Source organism: Coccinella septempunctata, chromosome X (assembly GCF_907165205.1).
Source record: "Coccinella septempunctata chromosome X, icCocSept1.1, whole genome shotgun sequence".
NCBI lineage: Eukaryota > Metazoa > Arthropoda > Insecta > Coleoptera > Coccinellidae > Coccinella > Coccinella septempunctata.
Genome location: NC_058198.1, coordinates 4680771 through 4696480, shown reverse-complemented (window position 1 = coordinate 4696480; position 15710 = coordinate 4680771). Strand labels below are relative to the sequence as shown.

General features: G+C 38.2%; 1 protein-coding gene across 4 annotated transcripts in view; it reads left to right on the top strand.

Moving 5' to 3' along the window:
* Positions 1-15591, top strand: part of LOC123321699 (protein trachealess) — a 110355-nt gene extending 94764 nt beyond the window's left edge. For all 4 annotated transcript variants that reach the window (XM_044909433.1, XM_044909429.1, XM_044909431.1 and 1 more), the window contains 8 exons: positions 8820-8893; positions 10041-10130; positions 11628-11790; positions 11927-12048; positions 12105-12405; positions 12480-12627; positions 12966-13090; positions 13167-15591. In XM_044909433.1, the coding sequence (XP_044765368.1) occupies positions 8820-8893; positions 10041-10130; positions 11628-11790; positions 11927-12048; positions 12105-12405; positions 12480-12627; positions 12966-13090; positions 13167-14242 (2099 nt within the window). In that variant the 3' untranslated portion in view covers positions 14243-15591. The remainder of the gene's footprint in view (positions 1-8819; positions 8894-10040; positions 10131-11627; positions 11791-11926; positions 12049-12104; positions 12406-12479; positions 12628-12965; positions 13091-13166) is intronic.
* The last annotated feature ends 119 nt before the right edge of the window (positions 15592-15710 follow it).

The window sequence follows — 15710 nt, the reverse complement described above, 5'->3', positions numbered from 1 at the left end:
TAAAATTGGATTTGCCTCGCTCAAATCAACAAGCCGCGAATTATATCAATTTCGCGTTATGTTTCATCGTGTTTGCATAACTGTGGCGCGCCGCTAACGCTTTCTCGAAATCTGTTTGTGATGCGCTAGGGGTTGATTGAAGCACGCGAATCTTCAAAACTTCATTCTCTCGATGCCATTCTTCCTCAGAAACAATTTTTCGGGAAAATCTCTCCCAAATCTACAGCCCAAGGTTTTCGTTTTCGGTTCATTTAAGGGTGTTGAAGTTTTGATAGTGAAACGTACATTCAAGTCGCTTGAATGCGTGAAATTGGTTGAATCTTCGTCCATCATTTCACAGAACAATGTGACTAAGATGCTCAACTCGAAGAAAAAAGCAGAATAAGATCAAAACGTGATGTGGGCTTTCTTCATCAGGAATAGAGCCACGTTAATCATCTCTTAACAGCTCCCGGTAAGGGTTAATCCAATTCCGGCTTATCCTCAACAATCGGGATGTAGATTTCGTACTGATTAGAAGGAACGAGAAAAATTAATTAGATTCTGGCAGGGATGAGGGATACGTCTATCACCGGGAAAACCGCCAAACGGCCAGTCATCATTGACGAGCTGTACGTTATTGAATTAGAGCACTGCAGGGAATAGTGACCCAAGGCCGGCTTGGCTAAATTTTCCGGAAAAGGGCAGCAATTGCAGAAATGACAGGCGAGAGCAAGCCGGGGAAGCCCCTGGAGACCTCTACTCGACCACCTTCTCAATATTGTTTTTATGAAAGATGCTTTGTTTGCAGCTGCCTGCCCATTTTCGTCCGTTCTATTAATGCCTTTTATCGTCGACTATATTTCACGCTCAGATCCGGTTCGCCTTGAGGGTATTTTTCCGGGCATCGTGGAATTTTCATTCGAAAATCTGTCTTTATGATCAAAAAACTTCAACGATGAAATTATGCAATTTCTTCGAAAATAGATATAATACTGATGAATAAATATTTCTCGATAAATGACCAATAGAATCTTCCTGGATCAGATATTTGAAATTTAGGAATGAAAATATAGGTTTTCGGCATTTTTCAAAAATTGCAAATTTCAATCTGCGATATCTCCTGTTATATTCGTCTGATCCAATTGGGAATACCAGTTTCGTAATCAGCGATGATGAGGCTTCCATCCTAGCACAAAAAATCAATTTCGAAAATCCCGATTTTTTGGGTCAAAAATGAGCAAGGGGTTAGACCCCCTAAAATGACCTATTTGCTCCTCTGCCTGAAAATCAGGGTGTCCTACTACCGTCTTAGGATATGGAGTGTATAATACCTACTTTGTTGAATCCAAAAAACCAAATAGTTGATGATTCAATAGAGAATTGCACTCCAGATAGCTATTCAAATTCAACTCGAAAATGAAAAGTGGAAAAACAAAAAAAATTATTTTCTCCTAAACAGGGCCAGATATTTGAAATTTTGGCATGCAAATATAGGTTTTCGAATACGCTAAATCTATTGCAAGCATTCCTGAAGGCCTATATCCCTCCGTTTAGATTTTCATCTTGGAAATGGCATTTTTCAAAAAATTGCAAATTTCAATCTGCGATATCTCCTGTTATATTCGTCTGATCCAATTGGGATTTCCGGTTTCGTAATCAGCGATGATAAGGCTTCCATCCTAGCACAAAAACTCAATTTCGAAAATTTCAAATTTTTGGGTCAAAAATGAGCAAGGGGTTAGACCCCCCTAAAATGACCTATTTGCTCCTCTGCCTGAAAATCAGGGTGTCCTACTACCGTCTTAGGATATGGAGTGTATAAAACCTACTTTGTTGAATCGAAAAAACCATATAGTTGATGATTCAATAGAGAATTGCACGCCAGAGAGCTCTTCAAAGTCAACTCGAAAATGAAAAGTGGAAAAACAAAAAAAATTATTTTCTCCTAAACAGGGCCAGATATTTGAAATTTTGGTATGGAAATATAGGTTTTCGAATACGCTGAATCTATTGCAAGCATTCCCGAAGGCCTATCTCCCTCCGTTTAGATTTTCATCTTGGAAATGGCATTTTTCAAAAATTGCAAATTTCAATCTGCGATATCTCCGGTTATATTCGTCTGATCCAATTGGGATTTCCGGTTTCGTAATCAGCGATGATAAGGCTTCCATCCTAGCACAAAAACTCAATTTCGAAAATCCCGATTTTTTGGGTCAAAAATGAGCAAGGGGTTAGACCCCCCTAAAATGACCTATTTGCTCCTCTGCCTGAAAATCAGGGTGTCCTACTACCGTCTTAGGATATGGAGTGTATAATACCTACTTTGTTGAATCCAAAAAACCATATAGTTGATGATTCAATAGAGAATTGCACGCCAGAGAGCTCTTCAAAGTCAACTCGAAAATGAAAAGTGGAAAAACAAAAAAAATTATTTTCTCCTAAACAGGGCCAGATATTTGAAAGTTTGGCATGGAAATATAGGTTTTCGAATACGCTGAATCTATTGCAAGCATTCTCGAAGGCCTATCTCCCTCCGTTTAGATTTTCATCTTGGAAATGGCATTTTTCAAAAATTGCAAATTTCAATCTGCGATATCTCCGGTTATATTCGTCTGATCCAATTGGGATTTCCGGTTTCGTAATCAGCGATGATAAGGCTTCCATCCTAGCACAAAAACTCAATTTCGAAAATTTCAAATTTTTGGGTCAAAAATGAGCAAGGGGTTAGACCCCCCTAAAATGACCTATTTGCTCCTCTGCCTGAAAATCAGGGTGTCCTACTACCGTCTTAGGATATGGAGTGTATAAAACCTACTTTGTTGAATCGAAAAAACCATATAGTTGATGATTCAATAGAGAATTGCACGCCAGAGAGCTCTTCAAAGTCAACTCGAAAATGAAAAGTGGAAAAACAAAAAAAATTATTTTCTCCTAAACAGGGCCAGATATTTGAAATTTTGGTATGGAAATATAGGTTTTCGAATACGCTGAATCTATTGCAAGCATTCCCGAAGGCCTATCTCCCTCCGTTTAGATTTTCATCTTGGAAATGGCATTTTTCAAAAATTGCAAATTTCAATCTGCGATATCTCCGGTTATATTCGTCTGATCCAATTGGGATTTCCGGTTTCGTAATCAGCGATGATAAGGCTTCCATCCTAGCACAAAAACTCAATTTCGAAAATCCCGATTTTTTGGGTCAAAAATGAGCAAGGGGTTAGACCCCCCTAAAATGACCTATTTGCTCCTCTGCCTGAAAATCAGGGTGTCCTACTACCGTCTTAGGATATGGAGTGTATAATACCTACTTTGTTGAATCCAAAAAACCATATAGTTGATGATTCAATAGAGAATTGCACGCCAGAGAGCTCTTCAAAGTCAACTCGAAAATGAAAAGTGGAAAAACAAAAAAAATTATTTTCTCCTAAACAGGGCCAGATATTTGAAATTTTGGCATGGAAATATAGGTTTTCGAATACGCTGAATCTATTGCAAGCATTCTCGAAGGCCTATCTCCCTCCGTTTAGATTTTCATCTTGGAAATGGCATTTTTCAAAAATTGCAAATTTCAATCTGCGATATCTCCGGTTATATTCGTCTGATCCAATTGGGATTTCCGGTTTCGTAATCAGCGATGATAAGGCTTCCATCCTAGCACAAAAACTCAATTTCGAAAATTTCAAATTTTTGGGTCAAAAATGAGCAAGGGGTTAGAGACCCCCCTAAAATGACCTATTTGCTCCTCTGCCTGAAAATCAGGGTGTCCTACTACCGTCTTAGGATATGGAGTGTATAAAACCTACTTTGTTGAATCGAAAAAACCATATAGTTGATGATTCAATAGAGAATTGCACGCCAGAGAGCTCTTCAAAGTCAACTCGAAAATGAAAAGTGGAAAAACAAAAAAAATTATTTTCTCCTAAACAGGGCCAGATATTTGAAATTTTGGTATGGAAATATAGGTTTTCGAATACGCTGAATCTATTGCAAGCATTCCCGAAGGCCTATCTCCCTCCGTTTAGATTTTCATCTTGGAAATGGCATTTTTCAAAAATTGCAAATTTCAATCTGCGATATCTCCGGTTATATTCGTCTGATCCAATTGGGATTTCCGGTTTCGTAATCAGCGATGATAAGGCTTCCATCCTAGCACAAAAACTCAATTTCGAAAATCCCGATTTTTTGGGTCAAAAATGAGCAAGGGGTTAGACCCCCCTAAAATGACCTATTTGCTCCTCTGCCTGAAAATCAGGGTGTCCTACTACCGTCTTAGGATATGGAGTGTATAATACCTACTTTGTTGAATCCAAAAAACCATATAGTTGATGATTCAATAGAGAATTGCACGCCAGAGAGCTCTTCAAAGTCAACTCGAAAATGAAAAGTGGAAAAACAAAAAAAATTATTTTCTCCTAAACAGGGCCAGATATTTGAAATTTTGGCATGGAAATATAGGTTTTCGAATACGCTGAATCTATTGCAAGCATTCTCGAAGGCCTATCTCCCTCCGTTTAGATTTTCATCTTGGAAATGGCATTTTTCAAAAAATGCAAATTTCAATCTGCGATATCTCCGGTTATATTCGTCTGATCCAATTGGGATTTCCGGTTTCGTAATCAGCGATGATAAGGCTTCCATCCTAGCACAAAAACTCAATTTCGAAAATTTCAAATTTTTGGGTCAAAAATGAGCAAGGGGTTAGACCCCCCTAAAATGACCTATTTGCTCCTCTGCCTGAAAATCAGGGTGTCCTACTACCGTCTTAGGAGATGGAGTGTATAAAACCTACTTTGTTGAATCCAAAAAACCATATATTTGATGATTCAATAGAGAATTGCACGCCAGAGAGCTCTTCAAAGTCAACTCGAAAATGAAAAGTGGAAAAACAAAAAAATTTATTTTCTCCTAAACAGGGCCAGATATTTGAAATTTTGGCATGGAAATATAGGTTTTCGAATACGCTGAATCTATTGCAAGCATTCCCGAAGGCCTATCTCCCTCCGTCTAGATTTTCATCTTGGAAATGGCATTTTTCAAAAATTGCAAATTTCAATCTGCCATATCTCCTGTTATATTCGTCTGATCCAATTGGGATTTCCGCTTTCGTAATCAGCGATGATAAGGGTTCCATCCTAGCACAAAAACTCAATTTCGAAAATCCTGATTTTTTGGGCCAAAAATGAGAAAGGGGTTAGACCCCCCTAAAATGACCTATTTGCTCCTCTGCTTGAAAATCAGGGTGTCCTACTACCGTCTTAGGATATGGAGTGTATAAAACCTACTTTGTTGAATCGAAAAAACCATATAGTTGATGATTCAATAGAGAATTGCACGCCAGAGAGCTCTTCAAAGTCAACTCGAAAATGAAAAGTGGAAAAACAAAAAAAATTATTTTCTCCTAAACAGGGCCAGATATTTGAAATTTTGGTATGGAAATATAGGTTTTCGAATACGCTGAATCTATTGCAAGCATTCCCGAAGGCCTATCTCCCTCCGTTTAGATTTTCATCTTGGAAATGGCATTTTTCAAAAATTGCAAATTTCAATCTGCGATATCTCCGGTTATATTCGTCTGATCCAATTGGGATTTCCGGTTTCGTAATCAGCGATGATAAGGCTTCCATCCTAGCACAAAAACTCAATTTCGAAAATCCCGATTTTTTGGGTCAAAAATGAGCAAGGGGTTAGACCCCCCTAAAATGACCTATTTGCTCCTCTGCCTGAAAATCAGGGTGTCCTACTACCGTCTTAGGATATGGAGTGTATAATACCTACTTTGTTGAATCCAAAAAACCATATAGTTGATGATTCAATAGAGAATTGCACGCCAGAGAGCTCTTCAAAGTCAACTCGAAAATGAAAAGTGGAAAAACAAAAAAAATTATTTTCTCCTAAACAGGGCCAGATATTTGAAATTTTGGCATGGAAATATAGGTTTTCGAATACGCTGAATCTATTGCAAGCATTCTCGAAGGCCTATCTCCCTCCGTTTAGATTTTCATCTTGGAAATGGCATTTTTCAAAAAATGCAAATTTCAATCTGCGATATCTCCGGTTATATTCGTCTGATCCAATTGGGATTTCCGGTTTCGTAATCAGCGATGATAAGGCTTCCATCCTAGCACAAAAACTCAATTTCGAAAATTTCAAATTTTTGGGTCAAAAATGAGCAAGGGGTTAGACCCCCCTAAAATGACCTATTTGCTCCTCTGCCTGAAAATCAGGGTGTCCTACTACCGTCTTAGGATATGGAGTGTATAATACCTACTTTGTTGAATCCAAAAAACCATATAGTTGATGATTCAATAGAGAATTGCACGCCAGAGAGCTCTTCAAAGTCAACTCGAAAATGAAAAGTGGAAAAACAAAAAAAATTATTTTCTCCTAAACAGGGCCAGATATTTGAAATTTTGGTATGGAAATATAGGTTTTCGAGTACGCTGAATCTATTGCAAGCATTCCCGAAGGCCTATCCCCCTCCGTTTAGATTTTCATCTTGGAAATGGCATTTTTCAAAAATTGCAAATTTCAATCTGCGATAGCTCCGGTTATATTCGTCTGATCCAATTGGGATTTCCGGTTTCGTAATCAGCGATGATAAGGTTTTCCCTAGCACAAAAACTCAATTTCGAAAATCCCGATTTTTGGGGTCAAAAATGAGCAAGGGGTTAGACCCCCCTAAAATGACCTATTTGCTCCTCTGCCTGAAAATCAGGGTGTCCTACTACCGTCTTAGGATATGGAGTGTATAAAACCTACTTTGTTGAATCCAAAAAACCATATAGTTGATAATTCAATAGAGAATTGCACTCCAGAGAGCTCTTCGAAGTCAACTCGAAAATGAAAAGTGGAAAAACAAAAAAAATTATTTTCTCCTAAACAGTGACAGGTATTCGAAAGTTTGGAATGAAATTAAAGGTTTCCGAACACGCTGAATCTACTGCGATTAATTTCGATATACCATCTCCCTTCGTTTAGATTTTCATCTCAGAAATGGCATTTTTCAAAAATTGCAAATTTAACTTGAGATATCCTCAAGACCAAGCGGTTGCACTGAGATCAATGAAATCCCGAGAATTATCACTGAAAGAGTTGCTCCCTCAGAATGTGTATCACATTTAGATCGCTATTCGAAATTTGATCTTCGAAAAATTCCCAAAAATATGGGGTCATATCAAAAAATGATACTCATCAAATACATAATTGAGCGGAATCTTGTTTTTCTTCCCTATGCGAAATAATCTAATTTGCTCCCTCGCTTCATCTTCCAGAAAATATTGAGATATTTCGTACCTCAACATACTGATAGGAAGTGAAATACCGAAACCGATAAATTTCCGGATCTGATACCAATATTTCATAGATGACATTATAACCAATTTGTTCGCGGCATAGGGAGCGCTCTTGTGTATCAGAGGGAGGAGGGATGGTGTCTATTTTCCGAAAGGATCATATGTTACACCAGACGCCTGCGAAAACTCCAATATAGTACCAAATAAATCACGACAAAAATTAATATATCGGCCTACGCATTTACAGCTATTTTTCTTCCCATCATTGGCCGGTAAATATATACGGGGTTAAAATGACATGACTCGGTCGGAGGCGTGTAATCTCTGCCAGATCAACATACGTATCTCGGTGAAATAATAGAAATTCGAGTTGTCCTCCTTTCCAATGATAAACCCTTGGAAGCAAGCACCAGAAAAATCATAACGCCTCCGGAATCTTTGCAGTTTACTCAAATTATATAACAAGAATATTTTTGTTTCAATACGAGTTGAATTAGGGAACCATGGAAGGGAATATTTAGCAGACTCAGGAACAAATGAGCCTTTTCCTAGAATGTGTCGAATTTCCAGATCTTATCAAATAGATTTATTATACCCAAACCCAAATAAATTCAGTGGTTTTTTTTTCACCGTCATAGGTACTGATGAAGGGCGTTCGCAAAACGCAAGATAAAGGAATATGATAGACCGGCAATCCTATTTTGGACCAAAGAACTTTGATTAAATGAACAAACCTTGTTCGCGTAATTGATAACCTACCATGATTTCGGCGGAAATAATTCAATATGCACCCCCTGTTTGAAGGTTTCATTAAAAATGCAAATTTAACCTTTATTCAACTAATTCGATTAATTAATTTGTAAAGCTATATTTCGCAAACACTGCCAGCGATAGCAAGATTCATTTTCTAATTCGTTTGGGTCGATTGCGAAAGAATTTCATCCGAGTGGATAAAAACGGAAAGGGAGTAGTTTTAATCGGATTAACTGGTACCTATTGTGTATTCGAGGAATGATATGGGGTGAAACTTATTTACGATTTCCGCTGCGGGTTTTTCAACCGAGAATTCACAGGACAATTTGGACGGTGAAAAGAAATTTTTGGGGGCGGAATTCAGGGTGCTAACACTTCGAAAGAGGGGGTCTCCTGGCTAAAATCAAAAATGGGGGTCAGCCTATTTCGTCCCAAGAATCAAATTTTGTTGCTTTTATTCCGGGACACCCTATATACAAGGCGTCTGAGTTTCACCTTTGGACGTCACTTCTTCGACTTTACCCCGTACAATAGAACATGTGTTGTATTATTATATACGATTCCTTTTTCCCCCTCAATATCCGTGAAATTGTGATTTCGATATCTAGGCAACAACCCTACCCCACCATGTATTAAGAACCCTTTAACGAGAAAAACGACAGTCCCCGAATCGAAGTGTTATCCCTATACTCTGGTAAATCCTATTGTTGCTGATGATATTCATAGACTGTTCTCACCCTTTAATACTCGGTGGCGTTGTCCATCATGCTCATGACTCATCTTGGATTTCAGCTTCCAGAAGTCGATCCGCCAGTAGCATGGAGATGAACTCCTTCGAACAGTACCAGGGGACTCACATCTTACAGGTAAGACAGCTGCAACAAAAATTTAGATAAGAAAATTTAAGTTGAGAAATCGAAATGAAACAACATCTTCCGTACCAGCAGATCTGACAAGTGATTTCATTAAAAAGGAAGATAAACATTGTTTTAACTGGAAATGTGAAGAAAACTTCGAAAGAAAATAAAATAATCAATTCAATTACACAACAAATTTTATCATCGAATGTGATATTTCAAACGACATCTAATAGGGCATGTTCACCATAGACATAGAGTCTCTATGTCTATGATGTTCACATAGAGAGAAGTCTAGAGGAGCTGCTGTGATCCAATGGACCACTTGTCATTTATTCTTTATAAATTGAAAGCTAATGAATGATATTGAATCATTCAGTTTTTGCCCTATTTGAAACAATAAATGAGGAACAGCATTATGTTTGTGGGTATTCCAGTCAAGTCATTTATTTATACATATATATTAATCAAAGTAAGTAGCTTCGAAATGGCATAAAGTCTGACACAGTCTGGGACTTTACTTATTCGCGTCATGTCTTGGCGGTCATTCTTTATATACCTAAGGGATCAACCGTCCGTCGAATGGAAGTGGGTGGAAGAAAGAGAACGGCTTAGGGGGTTAGGAAGATTAGAGCATCACATCGCCCAGATCTTTCAAGAATCGAACTGAACCATATTACCAGTTGAACAAAAATATGATAGTAATAATTGGATAAAAATTAATGTTGAAAAAGTTTTGGCTAAATACTACGATAATGGGCTATTGCTGATGAATCACGAGATGTGGCTTAAGAACCAGTCTTTCGAATGTTTGCATATTTTTCTTGGCGATTCACAATCATATGATACAACAAGGGAGAAAAAATCAACGCAAAGTAATAAAGTTTAAAAAGGAGATCTTGAAAAGCTCAGTTTAACCAAGTGAATATTGGTTGGTGAAGCAATGAAGAAGAATCTTCCCCAACCTAACTTAATGTTGAGGGAAACTAACCAAGACTATTATTCAACACTGAGATTGATCAGCAGTGTGCTTGATGATGAATCGATTTTTTCCAAAATGGACCTTTAGAGTTCGTATTTTCCAACTGTAAAGGGAATTTCTAATGTTTCTACAAACTTAATTTCCTAATATTGTAAAATATGTTTCTGTTCGCAGGCTTTGGACGGTTTCGCACTAGCCCTAGCAGCTGACGGGCGTTTCCTGTACATTTCGGAGACGGTGTCGATATATCTAGGACTTTCGCAGGTGAGTGTTTATAAGTTTCAGCGGGTTTGGGTTGGTATCCAGCAAAGGCTGACGGGGATGCTGGTCTCGACGCCCGAGACGCCTGAGAATGCTCCTCACGTAGTGCTCTGCAGCAGCGTGCCCGCCATCCGTAATGACGTTGGCGGGGCCACAATCAATAGGGTATTTCCAACTGCGGAACATGGCAGCCTTACACGAACATCCATGTTATCACCACCCATCCGCCAATCTACAATCTTAAATTTTTATCTCGTGCCCGTTTACACCCAGTTCGCCTGGTACGAATTACTACTTTTCGGATATATTAATTAGGGGGTGTTGAACCAGCCAGACGACTTCTAGATCGTCCTTCACAAGATATTTCAGATTGAAGACTTGGGATGCAGTCAAATCTCATTATGAATTGTGTATACCACTATTACGACTTGGCTCCACCATGAGGAAAGTCTAACGTCATCTCAATTTGCACGGAATTGTTCCTCTATCTCCGAGAAAGAACATTTGAAACTGAAATTATCATCAACCGTTCGGAAAATCAGATAAATCTTTACTAATCTCGTCAAGGCTTTTCGCATATTTGTCCATAAAATCAGAAAGGAAATACCTGCCAAATTTGAAATCGTTTTGATCTATATTTTTCATTGAAACACTACTAATATCGAGTAGGTATCCCTAGGTCTTATTGGGAAGCAAATTGCGAAATGAAAAAAAAAATCCTATCGCTGAAGCCGGACTAATAAAATTCGAAATATGCAACCGCACAATAATACTTGATTTCAGCTCAACTATTGAATATAAGTAAAGGTATAATGTAATTTATTTTCTCAGCTCTAGGTTTTTTTTTTGAAATTTTATCCAGAAAAAAGTCTTTAAAAAAATTTAAGTATAACTCAAAGGAACCTTTGGCTCCTTTTCACTTGATCTAATATATCTAAAATTAGTGTATTCAACCAAGTATACTATTAATACATAACATATATACCAGTACCTGGCATCTGATAAAAATGTATTTTTTTAATTCAAACAGAAGAAAAGTTTCAATTACCTCCTATAATAACGATAGAGACATGCTAGCGCACCCTGTTGGCCTGGCTAGGAACTTTATGAACTCTGACTCTAATCTGTACAGTGCACTCTATCGGTCCACATAAATCAATACTCGTTGTTACATCACAAAACTCTGCAATCCCTTATCTAGAAACCTTTTTCCATATGGTATCATTTTAAATTGAAATAATAACTTTTTTCAACCCAAATATGATTTTCAACACAAAAATTGTCAATAAAAAAATTGACCGCATACTGAATTCAGAGACGATTAAAAAGTATATCTAGAGGGGAAAAAAATTGGTTTGGAGCTTTTCCATTCCATTTGTCAAAATGTGTTACCATTACTGAAATGTTCTGGGAATATGAAGCAACGTCTTTTTTTGAGATCCATGGATCCAATAATTTATCGTTGATGATATGAAAATAATGTTTTATTTTTTTGATTAGGTGGAAATGACGGGAAGTAGTGTCTTCGACTATATCCATCATCAAGATCACAATGAACTGGCCGAGCAGCTTGGATTAGGGCTAACTCAAGGCCAAAACTTACCATCACCAGGCAGTGGTTCAGAGGAGAGTTCATCCACAGCAGGGACGAACAATCCCGACGGTAAAGGCAACTATCACAAATATTCTTATGTCTAAATTCTGAAATAATTGTGAACAGAGACAGTCATGAGAGTAGAGGTGTTCATTTGAATAGTAATAAACTATCATTTAGCTCATAGTTCCCGATTTTATTTCAGTGTCTACAATCATGAGCCTGGGGAGCAACGCACAGTACAAAGGATACGATAGAGCATTTTGTATTAGAATGAAATCTACTTTAACCAAAAGAGGCTGTCACTTCAAATCATCTGGTTACAGGGTAAGTATGAAAAACCTCAAATGATGCATTAATTGCATAACAGGCGTGCATTTCAGGTTGTTTTGATGCTATGTAGACTGAGGCCACAGTACACCTTCTCACATTCAAGAAAATCTCAACCGCCACTTCTTGGAATGGTAGCAGTAGCTATAGCGCTACCACCACCAAGCGTTCACGAAATTCGACTTGAGACAGACATGTTCGTAACCAGAATCAACTTCGATTTCCGAATAGCCCATTGCGAACCAAAGGTTTCTGAACTTTTGGACTACACGCCTGAAGAACTGACTGGAAAAAACCTTTATTCCTTGTGCCATGGAGAAGATGCCAATAAACTGAGAAAATGTCACATAGACTGTAAGACACCTACCTTAGACCTATAATTCATAAAATACTATATATTTGTTACTCATGATAATCATTCGTTTCAGTAATAAATAAGGGGCAAGTGCTCACGCACTATTATCGATTGATGAACAAGAATGGAGGATATACTTGGGTACAAACTTGCGCCACTGTTGTATGCAACTCGAAGAACGCGGAAGAGCAGAACATCATCTGCGTCAACTATGTCATCAGGTGAGTTTTCTACAGCTGAACACTCATAGGGGCTCTAGGTCAGCACAACCAAGTTTTAGAAACCCCCCTATAACTATCAAACGATCGTAGGGCCCACACCATAGGGGCCTTCGATATTTTTGAAAGTCTATAGTTGTTTCAGCACCCTAATACAAAAAAATCCATAATTGATATAGGTGTGAAAAATAAGGGGTACTCTTATTCGAGTAACAAGTAGCAGACAGTTAGTCTCTTGTCAGTTTTTTTACGACCACTCTGATGATTTGATTTTTTGGTGCCATCTCATCTCCAAAATAAATTCCAATTACAATAGGATAATGGACTCTTCTTTATTTTAGTGGCCGCGAGTACGAGAACATGGTGATGGACTGCTGCCAGATGGAGGAGAACAACCACCACGTGAAACGGGAGGAGGCGAACAGCAACGACCCGGAAAATGGGTCACCCGATGCCGATCGTGGAGGTACGTTAACGTACCACCAATGCTAGTTTTTTTTATTACTTTTGCATATATAGTGCTAATCTGATTCTGTGGTAAGATGGCCGGAACAGCGGAGGACCACCCAATCCACCTCAGGACCCGAAGCAGCCGCCCAATCTGGAAGACAGCGCCGGCCCAGCTCCGGGATCTGCAGGTAACGCGGACGACAATGGGGAGCTTCGAACCAGACGGTTGGAACACATCCAGGTGACGCAGCTGCAGAGCAATGCCGCAGACCAGAGGAAGCAGATCGGACCGCAAAGAGGCACCAAACGGAAGAACGGATCCTCGGACGAGGATGAGATTGAAGAGCACCACTCGCCATCCTTGAGGAACAACGTGATCAGCCCCGCTTCATCGTCGTGCCACTCGACGGGTGGCAACCACCCCATCAGTGATTCAACAGATACCAGTCCTAAGAATCTGGAAGAACGTGCCAATAGTGGAACGTCCGTTAAAGATTTAGAGCACGCCATGTCGAAGCATCTGCCTGTCTGCAAGTCACCCTCCCACCAACCGACGGATTTCAGTACAGACGCTCTGTTGAAGCAGCAGCAGAAAACAACAATACAGTGGATTGGGACCCACCACCAACAGCTTCAACAGCAGAGTCCTCTTCCAGCTTCCGCACTTCTACGGCAGCTGTACGCGAACAGGGAGAGTGTAATACGCGCGAATGTTCATGGCATCACTAGTTCAACTGGACGTTCAAATAGTTCTTCGACAAATTACTATTCGTCCGATGGACAGGTGGGCGTTGGACCTCTTCCAACTCCTCCCAGTGAAGGTTCATCATCTTACAGCGAACACCAATTCTTATTATCTCAACACCAGAACTATCCAGGTGGATATTCAATGGATTATCATTCAGCAATGACCCCTCCGTCCAGTGTGTCTCCTAGAGACAAACATCAACAATTGCACAGTTCTGTGCCTTTTGACACAGCAATGCCATATCAAGATGTCTTAAGGCATCAATACCCAGATAGTCCTCTTCCACTGAAGCCGCAGGTGTATTCTTACGTTGATCAACCACAGTTCTACCACCATGGCGCGACAGCGCCTGGTTTCCACCTCTATCACCCTAGTAAAAGTACACCTGCAGCTCCAGCGAATTGGTATTCCCCCTCATAGTGTATATAATACGATTGAGCAGAGTGAATTCTGACCACGTTCCTTATAAACTCTTTGTGAACGATTTCTAATTGTTGATATTCCGGTATTACTTTGCTGCTAGTGTAATGTTGGTATTCTGTTATTGTATTTTTTAATGCAAAATGTAGTCGGCAAATAACGAAAATGCTCGTTCAACTACTCCTAAACCAAAGATGATGCAATTCTGAGATATAAGACTGCGTTTTGTTAGATACATTATTATAACAATAAATGCTGTTGCATATCAATTTTAAAAAAGTAATGCTTTCATATTTCTCAGGATTGTTCGATATTCACATCATTATCAATTGTAAAATAAGGTGGAAACACATTGTGTATTATAAAGGAGGCATTTCTTCCATAAATTTTTAATTGTTTGTGTCGAGTACACTTTAACACTATGGAAAATAAAGCATCTATACAAGAAACTTTGGAATATTTAATAATTTCTTTTGCATTTTTAACAGCGTGCTAAAGTGAACTTCCACCAAAAATTTTATCATTTAATTTTTTATCCATACTGAAAAGCTATTAGAGCAACATACCGGCTAGAATATAAAATGTAAATAATTGAATGTATGTATGTTATTCCTTTCGTTGGGCATAGGTGACACTGAAAAATGTTTTTATTTGAAATTAACACAGAAATAGAGCTGATGGAGCAGAAGTCCAAGTAACTACTGAAATCTTATGTTTTGAAAATATCAGCTAAGCTTATGAATAACCTGAAGACTTATTCCAAATGCTTTCAATTTTCTGTTCATTCCAAAGAATTTTTCAGGATTCAGTTCAGGACCCATCGGATCCATGCTCGACTGTACGATCGTAAAAAGGTGCTGACAATGTAGAAATGTGATATTTTCTTTAATTTGTTACTTTACTTGTTCCAGATATTAGAATTAGTTGTGTTATGTTGTCACATAGTGTGCAGTACAAATTTAACAAATGAACTACAGCTTCATGGATATGTAGCATACATATTTATGTGCAATATATACTTAATTTGAATTTCATTTAAAATCATGTATCATCTATCTATTATATTGGCATTTTTATGTTATTTCTGTATAATTTCCATTTTGATCAGATTAAGGAATAATAATGTCACACATTTTTGATGTATGTACAGCAAATATACTTAATTAATCTTTTACTTTTCAATATATTCGAAATTTCTACCTCAATCTTTTCAAAATGTAAAAAACTGACAGGTAATTTATTCTTCACTATTTATTATGTTGCTTTCGACGTTTGTAAAATCCGTTCTGAACATCACCGACTTATTGGTATTGTTCTGAAATAAATTACTTGAAAAATTATGAATACGACACCCTTGTTTCTATTTCTGGCGTGAGTATCAACCTTGGAATTAATAAAATGCATAGTTTGAATCAATATTAGTGGAAAATCTGTAACTGTCAGCTGAACAACCAACAAAATGAACCCT